This window comes from Solenopsis invicta, chromosome 15, assembly GCF_016802725.1.
Source record: "Solenopsis invicta isolate M01_SB chromosome 15, UNIL_Sinv_3.0, whole genome shotgun sequence".
NCBI classification, from domain to species: Eukaryota; Metazoa; Arthropoda; class Insecta; order Hymenoptera; family Formicidae; genus Solenopsis; species Solenopsis invicta.
This window is the reverse complement of record NC_052678.1, coordinates 7,153,220-7,172,040: the sequence shown is the minus strand read 5'-3', so window position 1 is coordinate 7,172,040 and position 18,821 is coordinate 7,153,220. Positions and strand designations below refer to the sequence as shown.

General features: G+C 39.7%; 2 protein-coding genes and 2 non-coding genes across 4 annotated transcripts; 3 read left to right on the top strand and 1 right to left on the bottom strand.

The window, feature by feature from the left end:
• Nucleotides 1-92: 92 nt before the first annotated feature.
• Trnak-cuu lies at nucleotides 93-165 on the top strand. Its single transcript has one exon. It is a non-coding gene; the product is annotated as a tRNA-Lys (tRNA).
• A 279-nt stretch (nucleotides 166-444) lies between these two features.
• Nucleotides 445-516, bottom strand: Trnam-cau. Its single transcript has one exon. It is a non-coding gene; the product is annotated as a tRNA-Met (tRNA).
• Nucleotides 517-4,991: 4,475 nt separating this feature from the next.
• LOC105198940 lies at nucleotides 4,992-13,371 on the top strand. The gene is made up of 6 exons (XM_026138751.2): nucleotides 4,992-5,918; nucleotides 6,384-6,734; nucleotides 6,813-7,030; nucleotides 7,290-7,433; nucleotides 8,275-9,734; nucleotides 9,974-13,371. The coding sequence occupies exons 1-6, from the start codon at nucleotides 5,615-5,617 to the stop codon at nucleotides 10,344-10,346; spliced, it is 2,850 nt and encodes a 949-aa protein (XP_025994536.1). The 5' UTR covers nucleotides 4,992-5,614; the 3' UTR covers nucleotides 10,347-13,371.
• A 1,454-nt stretch (nucleotides 13,372-14,825) lies between these two features.
• LOC113004675 (kanadaptin) lies at nucleotides 14,826-18,332 on the top strand. Its single transcript, XM_026138762.2, has 6 exons — nucleotides 14,826-16,188; nucleotides 16,336-16,625; nucleotides 16,752-16,894; nucleotides 16,979-17,139; nucleotides 17,226-17,591; nucleotides 17,665-18,332. The coding sequence occupies exons 1-6, from the start codon at nucleotides 15,355-15,357 to the stop codon at nucleotides 18,094-18,096; spliced, it is 2,226 nt and encodes a 741-aa protein (XP_025994547.2). The 5' UTR covers nucleotides 14,826-15,354; the 3' UTR covers nucleotides 18,097-18,332.
• Nucleotides 18,333-18,821: the final 489 nt, after the last annotated feature.

The following is an 18,821-nucleotide window of genomic DNA, read 5'->3' as shown; positions in this document are numbered from 1 at the left end:
TTAATAACATAATGTTGAAGACTATACAAATATTGATTATTACTGTGAAACTATTTCTATATGTACATATTAAATGATAGACTTGCCGAATAGCCCGGCTAGCTCAGTCGGTAGAGCATGAGACTCTTAATCTCAGGGTCGTGGGTTCGAGCCCCACGTTGGGCGATATTCTTTTATAATTTTTTTTTATAACATTAAAATTAATGTTTGAAAAATGTCGCTAAAAAAATTATTAAATAGACAGAAAACAATATAAAATAGTTTTTATATTGTTTTCCGTCTTATATAAATAAATATAAAAAAAAACAAATAGAAGTAGCATTAAGAATTTGTATAAAATATGAATAAATAAAAGCTGAATATAAATAAAAAAATTAACATAAAAATGTGTAAATAAAACAGCTTTGTTCGTGTATAAATGTAAAAAAAGTTGTATAAAAGAATTAGCAGAACGTGGTTTCGATCCACGGACCTCTGGGTTATGGGCCCAGCACGCTTCCACTGCGCCACTCTGCTCTTGAAAAAATCTTTCCAACTTTTGAATATCACCATTAATATTACTATTACACATAATTTTTTATTAAATTGTATAATAATTAATTTAGAAACATATAGGAATATGTAGAAACACATAGAAAATATATAAGCAGAAATTGGTCATATTTAAAATAACATTATTAAAAATATGTATTTAAAATAAATTAAAATAAAAAAAATAGTTGTTCAATATTTATTATTTATTATTTCAAATAACCTCTTATGACTATTTTGTATTACTATTTCAAATAGAAAAAAAAAATTATTTAATTTTAAATAAGTATTTTAAATAAGTGTTTACCATTGATTATTATAATTAATTTCGATTGAATTTGGCTTTCTTTATTGAAATATAAAAAAAAAACAAGAATTAGTATTATAAATGTACAAGAGTGGCAGAGGATGACGCAATGATCATATCTGTTACTTGTCAGATTTAATTAAAAATTCTATTGAAAATTATATATATATATATATATATATATATATATGTGTGTGTGTGTGTGTGTGTGTGTGTGTGTGTGTGTGTGTGTATGAAAATAATTAATGTACATTCAAACAATTAGACAAAATTATAAAAAATTACTTTATATTTGAAATTTTTTAAATATATATATATATATATATATATATATATATATATTTATTTATTTATTTATTTTATATTTTAAATAAATTTTCGGAATCTATTTCTTATTTTATATTTTAAATAAGTATTATTTTTAATAAGTCTGGAATTTATTTTATATTTTTTATTGAAAATAAGTCGTAGCAATTACTTTATTTTATTGAATTCTGCACGTGGGAAAGTTCTAAAATTTTCAAATATTGCCTTCATTTTCTTTAAGAAAATGTGATGAGCATACCAGTATCATACGTGACTCACGCGCGACCTGGCGAGTCATTTCAACACAACTCGACAAGTATGAACCTGCACACTCTAGTCCGAGCTAGCTGGGGAATGCCCGGTACCGGATGCCACGTGTGTGTCGCGTATCACCCAGCCGACGCGGACAATCGATAAAAAGACGCTAACGAAACCCGCGAAGGCCGCGCTAACGTAACGTGCACACATCAGACACACGTCCTCTTTGGTGATGCGTGCAACAAATCACGGGAAACGTCAACGTAACGAAAAATTCGCGACTAATTACACAAACGGCTTTATCCGTTGGAAAAGAAAAAGATCGGAGATTAAAATCAATTACGGTCTCGGAGAACTATCATGAATGTGGAAAAGTGTGACTTGCAGTTAACCGTTTTTATTCTCTTTCGCTGCGTTTAAAACGCGAAGATATATGAAAAATACGATTTACGATTTCGAGAATCTTACTTTTGAGCGATAACCAGATTTGCGCGCCCTTACGCAAACCCTACGAATCCGCCTGACCAATGAGAATCAAGTTAAGTAGCCGAGAATTGTCCATTTGTAAGTGGACAAGCCTAAATATGAATAGATTATATGAACGCGTTTGTTTGTCATTTATACGAATACCAACTTAAATAACGTTAAACGCGGATATAAATAAAAAAGAGCATGAACGACACATGATGCGGAGTTTATAACACAGCGCGTGTACACGGCTGTGGAAAATAAATAACGCATCGGTGGCCCTTCTTTCTATTTTAGTCAATAAAGGACAGATGGCGCCGGCAGTGCCGTTCGATACGCTCGCGACAAAAAGTAGGACGGGCGGGCCTGCGGTTTATCGATTTGCGATTGGAAACAATCTCAAATTCCTTCTCGGAAAAAATCCTCGAGGCATTCCCTTACGACCGAAAGGTATTCTCATCTTCCTTCCGCTCTTTTTCCATCGCAATGAAGAGCTAATCGCCGCTTGATTCACGTAGTGCGAATTTCAATAGTCACGAATCGCGAACGGCGGCGGCCATCTTTTCCGAGGGAATGATGCAATCGATGACACATTTCGACCTAGCCAGATGTTCAATTTTGTGAACGACGTGCGGACGAATTTTCCGGGAGCCGCTCGTTTCGCTTGGCTCGTCGAGATCGAAGTCCAGAGTTTGGTTGAGGATCAGCGAGAGCGCCTCCCCCGAGAGCGGAGCATTTCCGCGGACTTTAGTCCGCGGGTCGGGCGAAAGTCGCCAGCTGGTGAGAGCTATTTTGAACGGCGCGATGCGACGTTGCCACGCTTCGCCTACGTCGCGATCGAACAAGTTCAAACACGTGCCCCACCATGTTTTGCCCGCTCAACGCGTACAGATAACTGCCACAACGTCTCGACAAAACGACGGCGTCCGGAACTTTTCCGTGCTCCGGACAAGCACAGCTGCGTTCTCGTCGATTTTAGGCCCTTTATCACGACCCGTGCCAACAGAGAGTCGTCGTTTCCCTGAAATTTCTCTCCGCCGGAGATGAAGAATCGTTGAAAGCGGGAGGGACAAAAGAGGCTCACGTGAGGCTTGAATATGTGAAAACAACGTATTCAAGAAACCCGAAACTTTACATATTTCGGGAGATCGAAGGTTGAAATGCCTTCGGAAAGATGGGGACGCGGTGCGACGGGATTCCTGATCGAATTTCAAAATTAAACAGCGGGAGCGCTCTGGACAATTTTTCTAGGTGCGTCATCTCTCGCGACGACAATGCCGAGCTGGACAAGAAATCAGGTTGCTTGCTCACGGAGCAAGTACGGTGAGAGAGCGCGGGGACAGAGAGAGAAAGAGAGAGGGAGGGTGGAAGGGAGACGGAGAACCGAACGAAAGGAAGTGCGGCAACGTGGCGCGACTGCGTGAGCGGAGATGCGCGGCATGAATATAGCTCCGTGAGGTTTGACGGGCGAGCGCGTCGAGCGGGGTGACGGGAAGGAGGATCGAGCGTCGAGCGCTCGTAGCGCGAAGGGGTGAAGGGGAGACAAGGGGGAATGCGAAAGCGCGGGGAGCAGGGGGCGCGGAAAACTTTCCGCAACGGTGGGGATGCGGCCGGAGAGGAGCGGCGCGTTCCTCGGCTAGCGCGACAGCGGAGCGAGGGGGAACGTGCCGCCGGCTGGTCGCAGCCGTGCGCGCGTGCGATACGACGACCAAGGCGACGCGTTACTTGGGCAGGCTGTTGGTGCCTTTTGGAAATTTCATAAACTTCGTTCGTCCATCTCACTAGTCTTTCATCCTGTTCGAACGCTGCGCGCAACTAGCGTACCGATACGCCGTATTTAATCCTTAACCTTAAACCATAATTCGCGCCTCGACTGACTTGGAAAGTTGGTTCGACTAGCCGCTCACTTCATGTCTATTGTCTTTGAAAAAAGGCACGAGTACGCGCTCAGATACATAAAAAAGGAAAAAGAGACAACATGATCGGAAGAAACGGATCTAAAGTTTCGATGTCGATCTATTTGGAAAATGAGAGCTTAATTTTGTACGAAAGCTAACTCCTTTTTTACCACGCGGAGAGAAATCGTGCTTCGAATTGAAAAAAAAAGAGAAATAAAATGCCACAAACGAACTTATCGATAGGTGAGAGTGTTTTCTTGAGGGGCGACGCGCCTCGACGATGATTCGAAATAAAGATCGGAAGCCGTGTGCTTAATCGGTAGATAAATAATTATCGCGGGTAAATCAATTCCGAGAGATACGCACATCTAATTTTTTTTTCCTCTTCTGGACGATGAAAGTCGAATACGATAGCTACATCGATCATTTGAGAAAATCTTTGCGAGGAAATTGCAAATCAGACTGTCTTTATTTCGTTTATCGCTCTTTCTTTTATTTTGAAAATTTTGTCGTTATCAGTTTTACGACTACAAAAAAACTATTGAAATACGATAAGTGTTTCTCTTTCTCTTTCTGCCTGTTCTTTTTTCTCGAAACGCGTTTTGTTCGTTGCGCGTATGCAAAAAACTTAATGTTCTTTTTTCTGACTTTTTTTTAGGAATTAAAATCTTCAAGTCTTGTTATTTACGGTACTTGGAATTATTTTGAAATTGTTTCGTGCAAACTGATTTCCGATGGATACTGCATTGCGTCATCTCATAGGATAAAAAGAAAAGCGTTAATCGAAAATAAATTCTGCTCGTAACGTTATCCCTACGCGCCGCTGTAAACAAAAATATGTATACGGCCGCGAACTTCGCGAAGTTCAGAAACGCGCTCTTATCTCGCCTTGTCTATCTTCGGCGTAAAGCGCATTTCTAACTCGCAGTCTTACCGCGACCAATTAGAGGTCCGCCAGCGGGGGAGGCGGCACGTGGCGGCGAAGTAATTGGACGTAATGGGAAAGCGCGAGAGTCGAAAATACATATTACCATGTGACACGGGGCTTAAAGACGTGAAGTACGCGTCACGCGCGGTTCCGTTCCATCTATCGGCGGAGACCGACTTTCAAGGCTCCATCGACGACGATGCGACCCAGCGACCGACCGACCGACGACGACGGCGACGGTAGCGAGTGCACGTATGTTTCCTCGCCCGTCTCACCCTGCGTCGAGATTACCATTGCTGGCACGCGGAAATCGTCGACGGTCGAAGTTCAGTAGCGTCGATCGACGGTCCGCGATTGATCGCACGGCGGCATATTCGAAAACATGCAGCGAGTGCATTCCAAAATCTTCCGCTGCGGCCGTTTCTCGTCGGCGAACGTCGGCCGTGCTCGTATCGGTGAAATCGTTGATGACGAGAGAGGCGCGCGGGAAGGACGAGAAAGAAAGGGAAGGAGAGAGAGAGAGAGAGAAACCGTGCGCGCACGTGTGCGTACATGTGAGTCATGTTCGTATATGTGAGGTCGAGGGCAGCGGGAGAAGAAGAGGGAAACGGGACTCCCCTCTTGTGCTTCGGCTCTAACCATTCGTCGCTGATCCGCCAGTCCCCACCGCTGTCGATTCGCCGCCGACCGCAACGTCACTGTCCGCTCCCTCCCGCGTTGCCTTTCCCCTCTCTCTTTCCCGCGCGCGCGCAGACAGTGCAGTGCGCGCGGACCTACCCAGTAAATGCGAGGCTTCCGTTTGACGAGTATACGTTTCGGTGAGAGAGCGCGTAATAAGCGCACGGTACACGGACAGTTCTTCGTACCTCGGCGACGTCGTCGCCGTCGTCACCGAACGGATAGTCCCCAGGCGTCAGCATGCCGCTCAGCATCGGCGTTAACCTGCGGGTGACCGGCCACTGTAATCAGGGCGGTCGCAAATACATGGAGGACATGTTCTGCGTGGCGTTCCAACCGACACCGGACGACAAGGACCTGGAATACGCGTTCTTCGGAATCTTCGACGGCCACGGAGGCGGGGAGGCCGCAACTTTTGCCAAGGAACACCTCATGGACATCATCGTGAAGCAGAAGAACTTTTGGAGTGATCGCGACGAGGATGTGCTGCGAGCGATCAGGGACGGATACATGAACACGCACTACGCGATGTGGCGGGAGCTCGGTACGAAGAACACGATTGTATCCGCAAGCAATCCATTTTAGCTCTCTCGCGCGAATTTTAAATTTGCCGTCGCTAAGTAACTGTCGCTACGTCGTCCCTCGCAGTGACGATGGTCTCCCGTTGAGAATTTCTGTTATCGTCCCGCGTATTTCCCCCACCACCGCCGTCGCGACTAGGCCTGATTAGGTTAGAGTTTAGGTTATGTAATTCTTCGAGCTAACCTGAAAATTTGATTTCGAGGGGCGGCGGGACAGGCGATGCGCAGCTTCTTACGTCGCATCCTCTGTCCGCGAATCCGGATCGCGACGACTTCGCGGCGGTATCGTCGCGCGAGCACACACACACACACACGTGCGCGCGCGCGTTAAGCGTAACGGGCGCGTCGACCTTGATCGCAGAGAGCTCGTGCTTTGTATCGCGTCGCGAACCTTGAATATCATTGAATTGACGTTATTTTTTGCGCAGACAAATGGCCGAGAACCGCGTCCGGACTGCCGTCTACGGCTGGGACAACCGCCAGCATCGCCTTCATACGGAAGGGCAAAATATACATAGGCCATGTAGGAGATTCCGCTATCATATTAGGATATCAGGCAGAGGGTGAGACTCAGTGGAGGGCAAAAGCACTGACAAAAGATCACAAGCCGGAGAGTGGACCGGAGATGACGCGCATACAAGAATCGGGTGGAAAAGTAATCAGTAAATCTGGTGTCCCAAGGGTTGTGTGGAATAGACCTCGCATTGGGCACAAAGGTCCTGTTCGAAGATCCACTCATATGGATGAAATCCCGTTCCTCGCAGTAGCCAGATCTCTAGGTATGTGTAAATTCGCGAATATCCCTTTATACGCGATAGTTTTATGTAAGATAGAGTATAAACAGAATTTTATTTTAGGTGATTTATGGAGTTACAATTCTGAATTGGACACTTTTGTCGTCTCTCCTGAGCCAGATGTGAAAGTTATTCCAGTTGATGTTAAATCACACCGTTGTTTAATATTTGGTACTGACGGCCTATGGAATATGTTATCGCCCCAAGTTGCAGTAACTATTGTTCAAGCCACAGACAGACACAATGAAAAACATTTGATAGCCTCTCAGCAGACTGGTGGTGTAAGTATTATTTTATAGTAGGTCTGCTTTGCTACACTAGACTGCATTAGAATTTTAATTCTTGGCTTTGTTAAAACATACACATATAACAAATATAAACATATCTTACTTTAAGTTAACAGAGAGTTTATATTAATTCTGCTGTAAAAATTACTTATTACTTATCTATACAATTATTAAGGTGACAACGTTTAAGTTGTTGATATATAATATGATAACTTATATTACATATAGTAAGGTATATGAATCTTTTTGATAGGCTGATATGGGGCAAATGTGGATAAATCCTTCAAAAAGTCTTGTGGATCGTGCATTGGAGAAATGGTCATCGACGAGATTACGGGCAGACAATACCAGTGTTGTAACATTAATGTTGGATCCATCAGGACCATGTCGTAGTGAGGTACAATTAATCAATGTTGTGCACTATTAGGTATAAGTACGGTAACTAGGGACAAATTTACGTACTTCCGTACTAAGGTACCTTTTTTTTCTTTGGTATCTATATCTATACCTAAGTACAATTTCTTGTACTACCGGTCTCTACATTAGGTACATTTTATTTACTCTTTGGATGATACTTTTCTGCATTAAATGCATGTTCAACAAGCGCGAAATTCGAGAAAAATATTTCATATAAATTTTTTTTATAATTGGATATTTAAAATTGGAATATAATGAATGTTTATCAAGTTTCATGTCTGTTAAATGTGCATTTAATGCAGGGCAACAAATTTTAACACCGCGACAAAATAATTTGTCCAATGACAATTTTAAATGTTTAATATTTTTGAAACAGTGCGTAAACGTTTAATGAATTTGAATAAAACTAGTTGATCATTTTACAAGTTACTTTTTTTAATTTTATGTTGAACTTTGAGGTACTTGTATCTAGGTTTTTTTTTGTACCTATACCTCGGTATATTTTTTCTAGAGTACTTGTAATTGTTCCTGAGTACTGAAAATGAAGTACATTAGGCAATAATAATATTTTTAAAGAAATTAAAGAAACTTGATCTAATGTTATCTAATTTAATGTGTGTGTATAAATAAAATTTATTGTGTAATAATTATTACACAATAAATTAAATTAATATAATGCGTGCAAATAATTCATATAAAAATGTTGAGATAAAAGGTTCAAATTTTTAAACTTTGAGTGTTAATCAAGAATTTGTAGAAAATGTAAGATTATCATGGTTATAAAACCAATATTTTAGCTTGAATATTTTTTTCTGTCAAAGGTACTGTTCAATCAAAAGAAAGATCGCGTTATACATCATGGGATAAATACGCCAATTACAACGAAAGAGCCTGAAAATGTCGACGAAATCAGTCCAAAAGCTCCAACGCCATGCATGCCAATACCGTTGCCAAGCGCTTCCACGGATCTTGACATTGATTCCAAACAACCGGACTCATCAAATGGGAATGAAGAGACTGTCGATCAGATGTCACAGTCGGAGACAGCTTCGTGTCCCGAAAAATCAATTCTATCAGAGATTGATACTTCATCGGAATTACAAGAGACCGCGATAGACAAGAATATTGAGACTACTGATATCGGCGAAGGTATTCAGGTTGCCGAAGTCTCCTCTAGTCAAATGCTAGAAGAATCTGGAGATACGGAAAATAAAAGAGCAAATGAAACTAATTACGAAAAATTGGAACATATCGAAAACGACAAAAGGCAAATAGCAGCACAGAATGAAATTGAGAAAGCAAAAAATGACGATGCGCAAACTCCGATCCAATCGAATCCAAAATCGAACAAGTTCATCGAGCCTAAAGAAATCATAACCGAGACAGGAGTATCTAATGTGGTGCGGCAAAACACGTTTTCTGGTGTAAACAAGGAAATGCTTCAACCCGTTCCCCTCGTAAACAGGTTACGTCGAAGCGGCATCGTTTCCGTTAAGAGTAACAGTTTCGACAATGGTGAGGTAAAAAACGGCGTTTTGAACGGATCTAGGCATAAGCAACACCCTTTATTTCCCGCGAGGGCGGACGTCGGAACGATAAAGCGACGACACAGTCTGAGCGCCTCTCAGGCTCAAAATACCTTCACCGATGTCACGCCGACACCTGATCCGAAGACTTATGTGAGCGTAAAGTTGCGGTACAGAGTAACGAAATCGTCTGTTGCGGAAAGCACGACGATGGAAGAGATGACGAAAAGTGCATCGAAAACAAACGACGACTGTGCCATAAATAATAACAAACGCAGGCATAGTGCGATCACACAGACGTCGGTTTCGTCGTCCGGAATTAATAACAGCTGTACGCAACAAGAACCTTGCGCGAAGAGGAGAACGCGTTCCGAGGACCAACGGCATAGTCCCATTGATGAGAATGATCCGGCCAATCAAACGGTAGAAAATGCTAATGCTCGATTGAGTTGGCCCACGTCAGACAGACGTTCGGATTCGTCATTGAACGGCGCCACTTTAACGACGCTCTCCTCATCATCGAAGACGTTCCAACGTAGAAGTTTAGGCAAAAAGGCTACGCCTGTTAAAGCTATTAGAAGATCGTCTATCAATTGTTCGACTCGACTGCAACATCTAAGAGGTAGTTTTGGCCTACGAGATTGGGACCAAGGAAAGAATAACCGAACGAACAGTTGTAACAATAGAAGGACATTAAATAGGACAGTAACGATAATCGATCCTACGGATACGACGATGCCGCAACGATGGCTAAGGTTGGTTTATATTTCTTTTTTCCCAGATTATAATTTTTACATACTATTTGACGATATTTGAATAAAGTTAAATTTTTATTTTTTGAAACGATATAGACATTATTATTCATATTCAAGATTAACGATTGCAATTAAATAGAACACAAATCGTTAAAATTGTATCGTAGATTACCTCTTATCGATGTATAAAGATGCTCTACGAACTTTAAATAAACTTTGTTAATTTCTATTTTGTTTAGATCAGACACAATGGCGGCAACACCTGTGAAAACATTACGTTCACGTAACGTAGATATCGCCGGACATACAATATCTGCGCAATTAGTTCATCAATACGGAGTAGTGAAGCAAAATCGATTGTCTCTACCGAACAAGTTGAAGCAACCCGCGAACAGTGGATCGCTACAATCGAGTAGAGTCAGGTCTTCCTCATTGTCAGCCAATAAATTTAAACAAGCGAACGGTAATGGTGGAAGCGTGAGTACTTGCGCGACCATAAATCCTTCAACAGCAGGTTCTACATCTGGTATAGCCAAGAAAGTCAAATCACCGTATAATCCTAGTGCTCGATCCCTGAGCACACGATCTCGAATCAAACGTCTTGGAAAGTAAGAGGAATGTTAACGGCTGTTTGCGGATTCGCGAGTTTCTTAGGGTATGACACTTACCCTTCGCTATCTGCGAATCATCTAGTTACAGTATAAAGAGCGATTGTTACATGCATTTTATGTCTTTAAAACTTCCCCTACTTTTATCTTTAAAACTACATACATATTATCTTTTATTCGAGATATTTACTATGAATGGGGCCTGAGCACTCTATAAGTTATGTTTATTCCATTTTTATTACTCCATTATTATTTCATTTTTTAACATAAAAGAAATCAGATAAATATAAATTATTATAGTAGGATTATTTTTAAGCATGTGTTGAAATTTGATATCGCAATCTACACAAATACTTATATCTATTTGTGACAATTATTGATTCGTCGAATTGTATTTGTATTTTGTTGGAATTATTTACACTGACTACTTTTTTTATGTTCGCATGAAGTGCATATATCTTTTATTTTATAAAATTGTCTTCTTCATAGAAATAAATTGCTACGCTCTCCCATTCTATTTATTAAACATTTATTAATCATTAATTCCTTATAAAGGATATATACAATCTCAACAACTCTAAAATGGAACTAGTCATTCTTAAAAAAGTGTTATATTCAAAATTTTCTAGATAGCTTACAAAACTGTGCTTTCGCAATTTCTGATCAAAGATTGTACCATTCTCTCTGATATATAGATAGATACTAAAAATGCAAAGTGTTCGTACGTTTAAGTCGAGTCAATTGGCATACAGAGAGAGCACAGTCGAGGGACGATAAATCGTAAATTATTGCCCCGAGAAAAATTAAAAATTAAAAATACGAAAAAAAGATATTCCCAATCTTTTGTATGCTTTCCAATATTCTCGTAGACTAGCAAATTACATAGGACAAAAAAATGAAAGTATGTTTAAAGTAGCCTGACAATAAGAAGGTACGGTTGCGTATGAAGACATGAGTTCGTATGCATATCTCACATTTGCACATTCTCAGTGATAACTATTGTTTGCAATCTTAGACCGATTAAAGCTGACCAAATGCTGTAGGGCTGAATACGGAATACGAATGCGTATGATTCGTGTAACTGCACATGCGTGCATTCCTAGAAGTAATTTTCCCCTCATTGATTCCGCTTGACGATCGCAGTCTTCGACGATAGCTCGAGCAAAGAATTTGCAAGTCAAAAAGGCACCGTATTTAGAGAATACTTATGATTAAGCTATTGAACCATTTTCTAGTATGTAGGATATGCAATCACATTGATCTGCCTTGGCTGAGTACGGAGTGGTTGTTGAATAATTGCGTGTAGATAGAATTGTAAGGATAATTATATAGTTGAGGATAATTGGCAGCCTTTATCTCGCGAGTACATCGATATCGTTTCGTAGATGTAAAGTTATAAATTGTTGCATAGATAAATAATGTATGAAAAAAAGAAGATTTAAATTCACATCTCTGAACAGATTCCAAACGCATGGTCTCGAACAACGACCACTCGGTACGAAGCACCAAAACGACTGTTTAAAATCTAGGATTATATACTTAGGCGGAATATGTTTAAAGCATAGCTAAAAAACAATCGAAGGAGTTCAAAAATTGCTATCTCGGCAGGAACAATTGTACAACAATTATGTTCCAAATGCAAATGTGCACTTTCATACTAGTGATCTAATAACAATTAAGTCATCGGAGATAAGAAAGATTTATATCTGATATATTTATCTGATATTAATATATATACACATATATATATATTAATCTCAGAAATAAAATACAGTGTATAATAATCTTCTATATCAGTCTTTCATAGTCATCATTTTATCTTAAGCAAAGAAAACGAGGACAATTCAGGATGAAAATTCATTATTTGATTTCATCATACAGAAATTACGCACAACGCGTTTGCTTACATTTTATCGTACAGAAATCTGCTGTTTGAGTTTCACTTATTATTTATATGAATGTAATATCATTTCCTGTATTGTTTGAATTACTTGTGCATCTAGAAGAATGTTTCAGAGAGCAATCTGATGCAAGGATCAGAGTAATTAGAGTTAAAATACATTTCGGAATATAGTCACTTTAAGATTTATACATTTTTAAAGAAAAGGGGGAGAAAATGGAAAAACTCTGATGATACATATTATAATAAAGTGTAAAACGTTAACCACGTATATAATAATTATTGATATCATGTCGACTATTTATTAACTAGCTTTTAAAGGTGATTTTCTGTGTACATAAAATCGTGTGAATTATATATGCTTAGAGAGTCGTTTGGGAGCTGCTTAGAGACTATCACTGAAACGAAGACGAGAGAAAAAGGAAAGAAAGGGATGACGCGTGCCTACAATAGTTACCACATATGTGTCTGTGTGTATGTATGTGTGTGTGCTTAGATAAGGGATATATCTCCGAGGAAAGTTTAAAAGTAGAGCGAGGGACAGAGCCAAGTTACCGAGGAGAGAAAGAGAAAGATGTTATGTATTAGTTAACGGCGAGGATTTATTTTAAGAGTATTTATCGTTTTTTTTGGTGCATGCCCACAGGTCTCACGCTGCATGTAAATACAGTGTTAATAGACTTATATACGTATATAACACAGAAATTGTATAGATAAAACTTGAAATGATTATGCAGCAGAAAGAGGAGCAAAGAGCCTCGGGCTTAGCGTTCGTTCGTCTGTTAAACAAATTGCGGGGTGAAACGAGTGTAAAGTAAAAATCGAATCTACCCCCTGCGCGCCCGTAGATTTATCATTTGTTACATCGTAAAGAATATGATGAAACTGAGTATTTTTTAAGAGGCGAGGAGTAAAAAGATTTATGGCGTAAAACGCGAGAGAACTGTTAGTGAGAAGAAAAATATTATATAGCGCGATTTATCTCAGGTTAAGAGAAAATATTGCGGCAAAGGGGAGAGGGGGTGTGAATAGATATCGGAGAAACTTGAACAAATGTGTGATCACGTTTATATAATCTGTATATTTTAATTAAATAAACTGAGATATATAAATCCTATTATTAAACTGACGCTCAAGTCTCTGTTTCTGCGATTATGCCAATTTGCGACGAGCGTAAGAAATAAAAATAAGAAATTAAATTTTAAAGATTTTGTCATAAATTCAGTAACATTTATTCTGAATCTGATTGTAAACTGCAATTATTTTAAGTGCGTCTTTTTATATAGAAGTCTTAAAAAAATTTATTATAAATTTTAATTAATTTTCAGTTTCATGTCACAATAAAAATGACTGCTTTTTTTGTGACATAAAAGTCGTAAATGAGCGCCAAAAAAGATTTTAAGAGGATCCTATGAATACCGATCGCAATACAGAATAAATTAATTTTTGAATTGATTTTACATCACAAAATCCTTTTGTAGAATAAAAGTACGCATAAAAAAATACTTGGATAGGATAAATTTTATAAGAAAATCGAAAGAAAAAAAAGAAGAAGCCTGAGAATGGACATTCCCACGATTTAGATTATAGCTGATGCAATTTTTCGAGGCCATCTCTACATCGTGGATATACATTACGATTTTTTTTTTTACATATACATCACGATGTCAATGTACCTCGGAAAGCACGTCACGCGACAGTTGGTACACCTGACGAAGGAAGTGCCAAACGCGCGGACATAAACTTCAAATTTGCCCTAACGGCTTTTGCGCGATTTATTGAGTCGCCTTGTCGCGATTTATGCGAGCGCAATCGGAACGAGGCGCGAATACTGAAATGCAGGGACGAATAAACAATAAATATAAATGAATTGACTCACCGTTCGCCGCTGGTCGCTCCGTTCAGCTTCGTCTCGGTTGCAGCTCTCGAACGTTTTCTGATCAAAGATCCTCCTCACGACAATTCTCCTCCTCTTGATTCACACTTAGCACGAACGCGCGAAACTTCGCTTTCGATACTTCCGGTACTCACGCCGAAAACTCGAGATACGGGATACGGGGTAACGGAGAAGACGCGATTGAATGCGCGATGCGACTTTGCGTCGTCCCGTTGCTGTCTGAATGACACGGAATGTTCAAGATCCTTCTCACGACGATTCGTCTTGATTCATTCTTGGCACAAACGCGATCCTTCGTTTTCGGCACTCTCCAAACACTCCCGGTACACATACGCGTCTGAAACTCGGGATACGAGGCAACGGAGAAGATGCGAAACACCGATTAAACGCGACACGACTTCGCAACGTACACTTCGTATTCGACACGGCGGATTTCAGTACGAATGCCCGACATTTCATTTCTTTCGACACTCCACGGCACTCTCGAAACATTCGCTCGTATCAAAAACTCGTACGGGACGACGAGGATGCGAGTTGAAATGCGCTACGACGCGCCACGACCTTCCGCCGTGCTCCCTAACCAACCGACTGCTGCTACTGCGTAGCAGCGACGGTAGCGCCGGTAGCGGCGCAGCGGCGCGCAGGCGCGGCCACGCGCCAGTCACGCTGCTACGCACTCTACGCAGTAGCAGCAGCCGGTCGGTTAGGGAGCACGGCGGAAGGTCGTGGCGCATCGCGGCGCATTTCGACTCGCATCCTCGTCGTCCCATACGAGTTTTTGTGTTTTTGATGCGAGCGAGTGTTTCGAAAGTGCCGTGAAATGTCGAAAGAAAAGTCAAGAGTCCAGGCATTCGTGCTGATTCGTGCCAACATCCGTCGTGTCGGATACGATGCATAATGCGAAATCGTGTCGCGTTCAATCGTGTTTCGCTTCTCCGTTGCCTCGTATCCCGAATTTCCGTGAGTATCGAGAGTGCCGAAAACGAAGGGTCGCTTGTTCGTGCCAAGTGTGAATCAATACGTAGGTATCTACATACGTACGAGAGGAGTGGAGTCGTTTATGACAGTTGATAGGTTATGTGCAGCCCAGTGTGATCGTAGTATCCAAACATATTAAACTCTGAAGGTGCTACGCGATAAATTATAACGATATAAACAAGAATTTATGACTTGACTGTTTCCCCTGTCATAAGAATACTTTACAAGACTGCTGCTATGGAGGCGAACGAACGCGATCCTGTAACTTCCCGTCTTGAGGATACTCCTACCGACAACGTTGATGCAAGTAACGGCGAGGCGATTTCCGAATCGCCAACGTGCGAAAACGAGCAAAGCGTCGAGAAGTCAGAAACGGAGGACGCATCCGAGCCTTTTCAAAGCGGTACGGATGACACCTGCAAGGAAGCAGGATTCAAGAAGCCGCTTCTACTGATCGGCCCCAAGCGGGGTAAGATCGGAAAAATTCGAACTGTGAGCAACGACACGGCACGCCCACCGTCCGAAGTGTCGTCCGTGAGTAAGGAAGCTGTCGAAACTACTGATCCACAGGACGATATCGAAGACACTAGCAGCATTAAGTCAACATCGAAAAAGCCCATGGAAGAGAACGTTTCGTTCGACACAGGAAACGTTCCCATACCGTATTTGGAGCCAAAATGGGGCGGGCAACCAGCTCAGGAATATAAATTAGAGGTTCTTAAGTCAGGGATGATTCTAGACAAGATTGACCTTACCAAGAGAAGTTTTTATGTGGTAGGGAGGTCGCTCTCTTGCAATTTATCTCTTGCTCATCCGACGATCTCGAGGCATCATGCGATTATTCAATACAGAGCAACAGGAGATGAGAAGAACTCTACAGGTTTTTATTTGTACGATTTGGAGAGCACTCATGGCACATTCTGGAATGGACATCGTATAAAATCAAGAACCTATGTTCGCTTGCATGGTGGTCATATGATAAGGTTTGGTTGTAGCCACAGAAAGTACATTTTGCAAGCTCCACTAGATGATCAGGAGGAAGAATCCGAGCTGTCAGTCACTGAACTCAAAGTTGGTATTATTTATAATTAAATTAGTGTGCGATTAGCTTGACATTAGTATTAAGTAAAATATCACATAATCATTATTGTTTAACATTCTACTAGTCATTTTAAAATTTTTCTAAAAGTATAATTTCCAAACAATATTTGTTTATAGGAAAAACGATTGGAAGAATTACGGGAACGAGAGATTAGACAGCAAGAACAAGAAGAAGCAGAAAAGAGAGCCAGAGAGGCTGAAGAGAATGAGGGTATTGATTGGGGAATGGGAGAAGATGCTGATGAGGAAACAGATTTGACAGAGAATCCTTACGCTTCTATGGCAGATGAAGAACTGTATTTAGACGATCCCAAGAAAACACTGAGAGGCTGGTTTGAAAGAGAGGGATATGATTTGCAGTACCAAGTGGAAGAGAAAGGGATAGGCCAATTTTTGTGTTGGATAAAGTAAATATAATTATTTGAAATATATAAATTCTTTTATGCTGTGTTATTTTAAGATTGTCTGCATATAATGCACTTTGTTTTTTTTTACTTTTTATGCATATTATATAAAAATTAAAACAATTTCAGTTTACCTAAAGAGTGTTTTGGCGGTCGTTCCATGAAGGCTGAAGCTCTTGTCAAAGGAAAGAAGAAGGAATCCGTTGTTCAATGTGCTTTGGAAGCCTGCAGAATCTTGGATAGACACGGATTATTGAGACAAGCTAATCATGGTAATATGCATAATATGAATAGTATAGTAATACTGTTAAATGCAATCTGCTTTGTTTCTAATTAGTGGTGATTATTGATTACAGAGAGTCGAAGAAAGAAAGCAAGGAATTGGGAGGAAGAAGATTTTTACGATTCGGACGAGGATAACTTTTTGGATAGAACAGGAACGGTAGAGAAGAAACGTGAACAGAGAATGAAATTAGCTGGGAAATTTGAGGAAAGAGTTGAGACATATAACTCATTGGTAATGCTCATTTTGTTTACTTGCGTCTACATTGTGTGATATTATAAATGTATCTTTAATTAAAGATTTCATTGATATAATTTCAGACTGAGAAGCATAGCGAGATTGTGAACAAAATTTCACGTTTGAATGATCGCTTAAAAGAAGCACAGGAAAATAATGCTAAAGCGAAGGAGTCCAACGAGGATTCGTTGGATGCCTTTATGTCTAGTTTAAACACATCTACTTTAAGTAAGAGCGATATAACAAAAATGAAAGTGGAATTGCAGAATCTACATAAAGAAGAAATGAAACTTGTTAAATTAATAAATCTTACGAAGCCGGCTGATTTACCACCTCTTGTCAGTCAAGTGCAAGTGGAGGAAAGGAAGGATAATCAGCAACAAAAGTCAAAACTTTCTATGAGAAAGGTTTCCCAGCTTGAAAGAAGAAGAAAACTTTTTGAAGCAAACGTAAATAATTTATTTTTGTATTCTCTTATTTTTTATATAAAAATGTTTTATTTACAATTAAAACTTTTTTCAGAACAAAGGTGAATCTTATAGTAATAATACTATGAATGAAGAAGAAGAAGAAGAAGAAGATGATGACAATAATGTTGGTGGACAGGAAGAGGAAAATAAAGAAGATGGAAAAAAAATAGAGAAAGGTGCAGATGTACATAATTTTGAATGCAAAATATCTACACCACATAAAGATGAAACAGAATTGAACGACAGCGTGAAAAACGACGACAAACCGTGTATTATGAAAAGTGTCAATCAAGAAACGAGGAAATCAAATGTTAACGCTGCAGACGACAGGAAACGAAAAAAGGATAGTAAATCGGAGAAATTGAAAAATATGAAAAAACAATATGATCAAGATGTCCACTCGGATGATTATTCTACGTGGATACCGCCACAAAACCAATCTGGAGATGGAAGGACGAACCTTAATGATAAATATGGATATTGAATTAGCTCTAGTGCGCTATATATGTAAAGCTTTGTGTCCATGATGCTAAAAATCGGTGTCGAATGGCGAGAGAATGGACTAATCGCATTAGTCAGTTGACGATATAAATGCGACCAATTCTCCCTCTATCTCGGACCATCGGACCACCAATTTCTAGCATCATGGATACAAGACTTAAAAACCGATGTAAATACTTTCCATTAAGAATTTGACGTTAAATAGTATTATAAAAGGGATATTTATTTTATTACACCTGAAATGTACATTAAAAATCATACATATATGTAATCATATATATCACTTTTGTTTAAAACATTTTTTTTTTAAATACTTCAGTTTTAATATTTTTGCATATTTCTAAAATTTTTTCACTGTGTATATTAACAAAAGTATGCTTATAAATCTGTCTTTTTTTTTTAGAAGAACTTTCGCTGAACAGTTTTACTTTTCTCATTTTCTCTTAACATGAAAAAAAGAAAGGTAAACTGTGCAAGAATTGGTGTTAAAAGATTTTTTTCTCAACTTTGAGTTTTGTTATTGTCACGAGATTTTTTTGGGAAAATAAAAATCCATAGAGAGGGAAAGAGAATATTTTTATTCTCCCAAAAAAACCTAATTCTTCTAAGTCCTTAGCAACTAGTAACGATGGTTTCGAGTCAAGTTCAGGGGGTCGATCATGAAACTTTTTCCCTAAAGGGGAAACGTGAAAAGTGAAAAATTTCTCC

Excerpts from the sequence above, each read along its gene's own strand:
- LOC113004675 (XM_026138762.2), top strand. The coding sequence starts at position 15,355 with ATGGAGGCGAACGAACGCGATCCTGTAACTTCCCGTCTTGAGGATACT. Across the intron at positions 16,189-16,335 it reads TGTCAGTCACTGAACTCAAA|GAAAAACGATTGGAAGAATT; the intron begins GTTGGTATTATT and ends ATTTGTTTATAG. Across the intron at positions 16,895-16,978 it reads ATTGAGACAAGCTAATCATG|AGAGTCGAAGAAAGAAAGCA; the intron begins GTAATATGCATA and ends TATTGATTACAG.
- LOC105198940 (XM_026138751.2), top strand. The coding sequence starts at position 5,615 with ATGCCGCTCAGCATCGGCGTTAACCTGCGGGTGACCGGCCACTGTAAT. Across the intron at positions 6,735-6,812 it reads CGCAGTAGCCAGATCTCTAG|GTGATTTATGGAGTTACAAT; the intron begins GTATGTGTAAAT and ends ATTTTATTTTAG. Across the intron at positions 7,434-8,274 it reads CAGGACCATGTCGTAGTGAG|GTACTGTTCAATCAAAAGAA; the intron begins GTACAATTAATC and ends TTTCTGTCAAAG.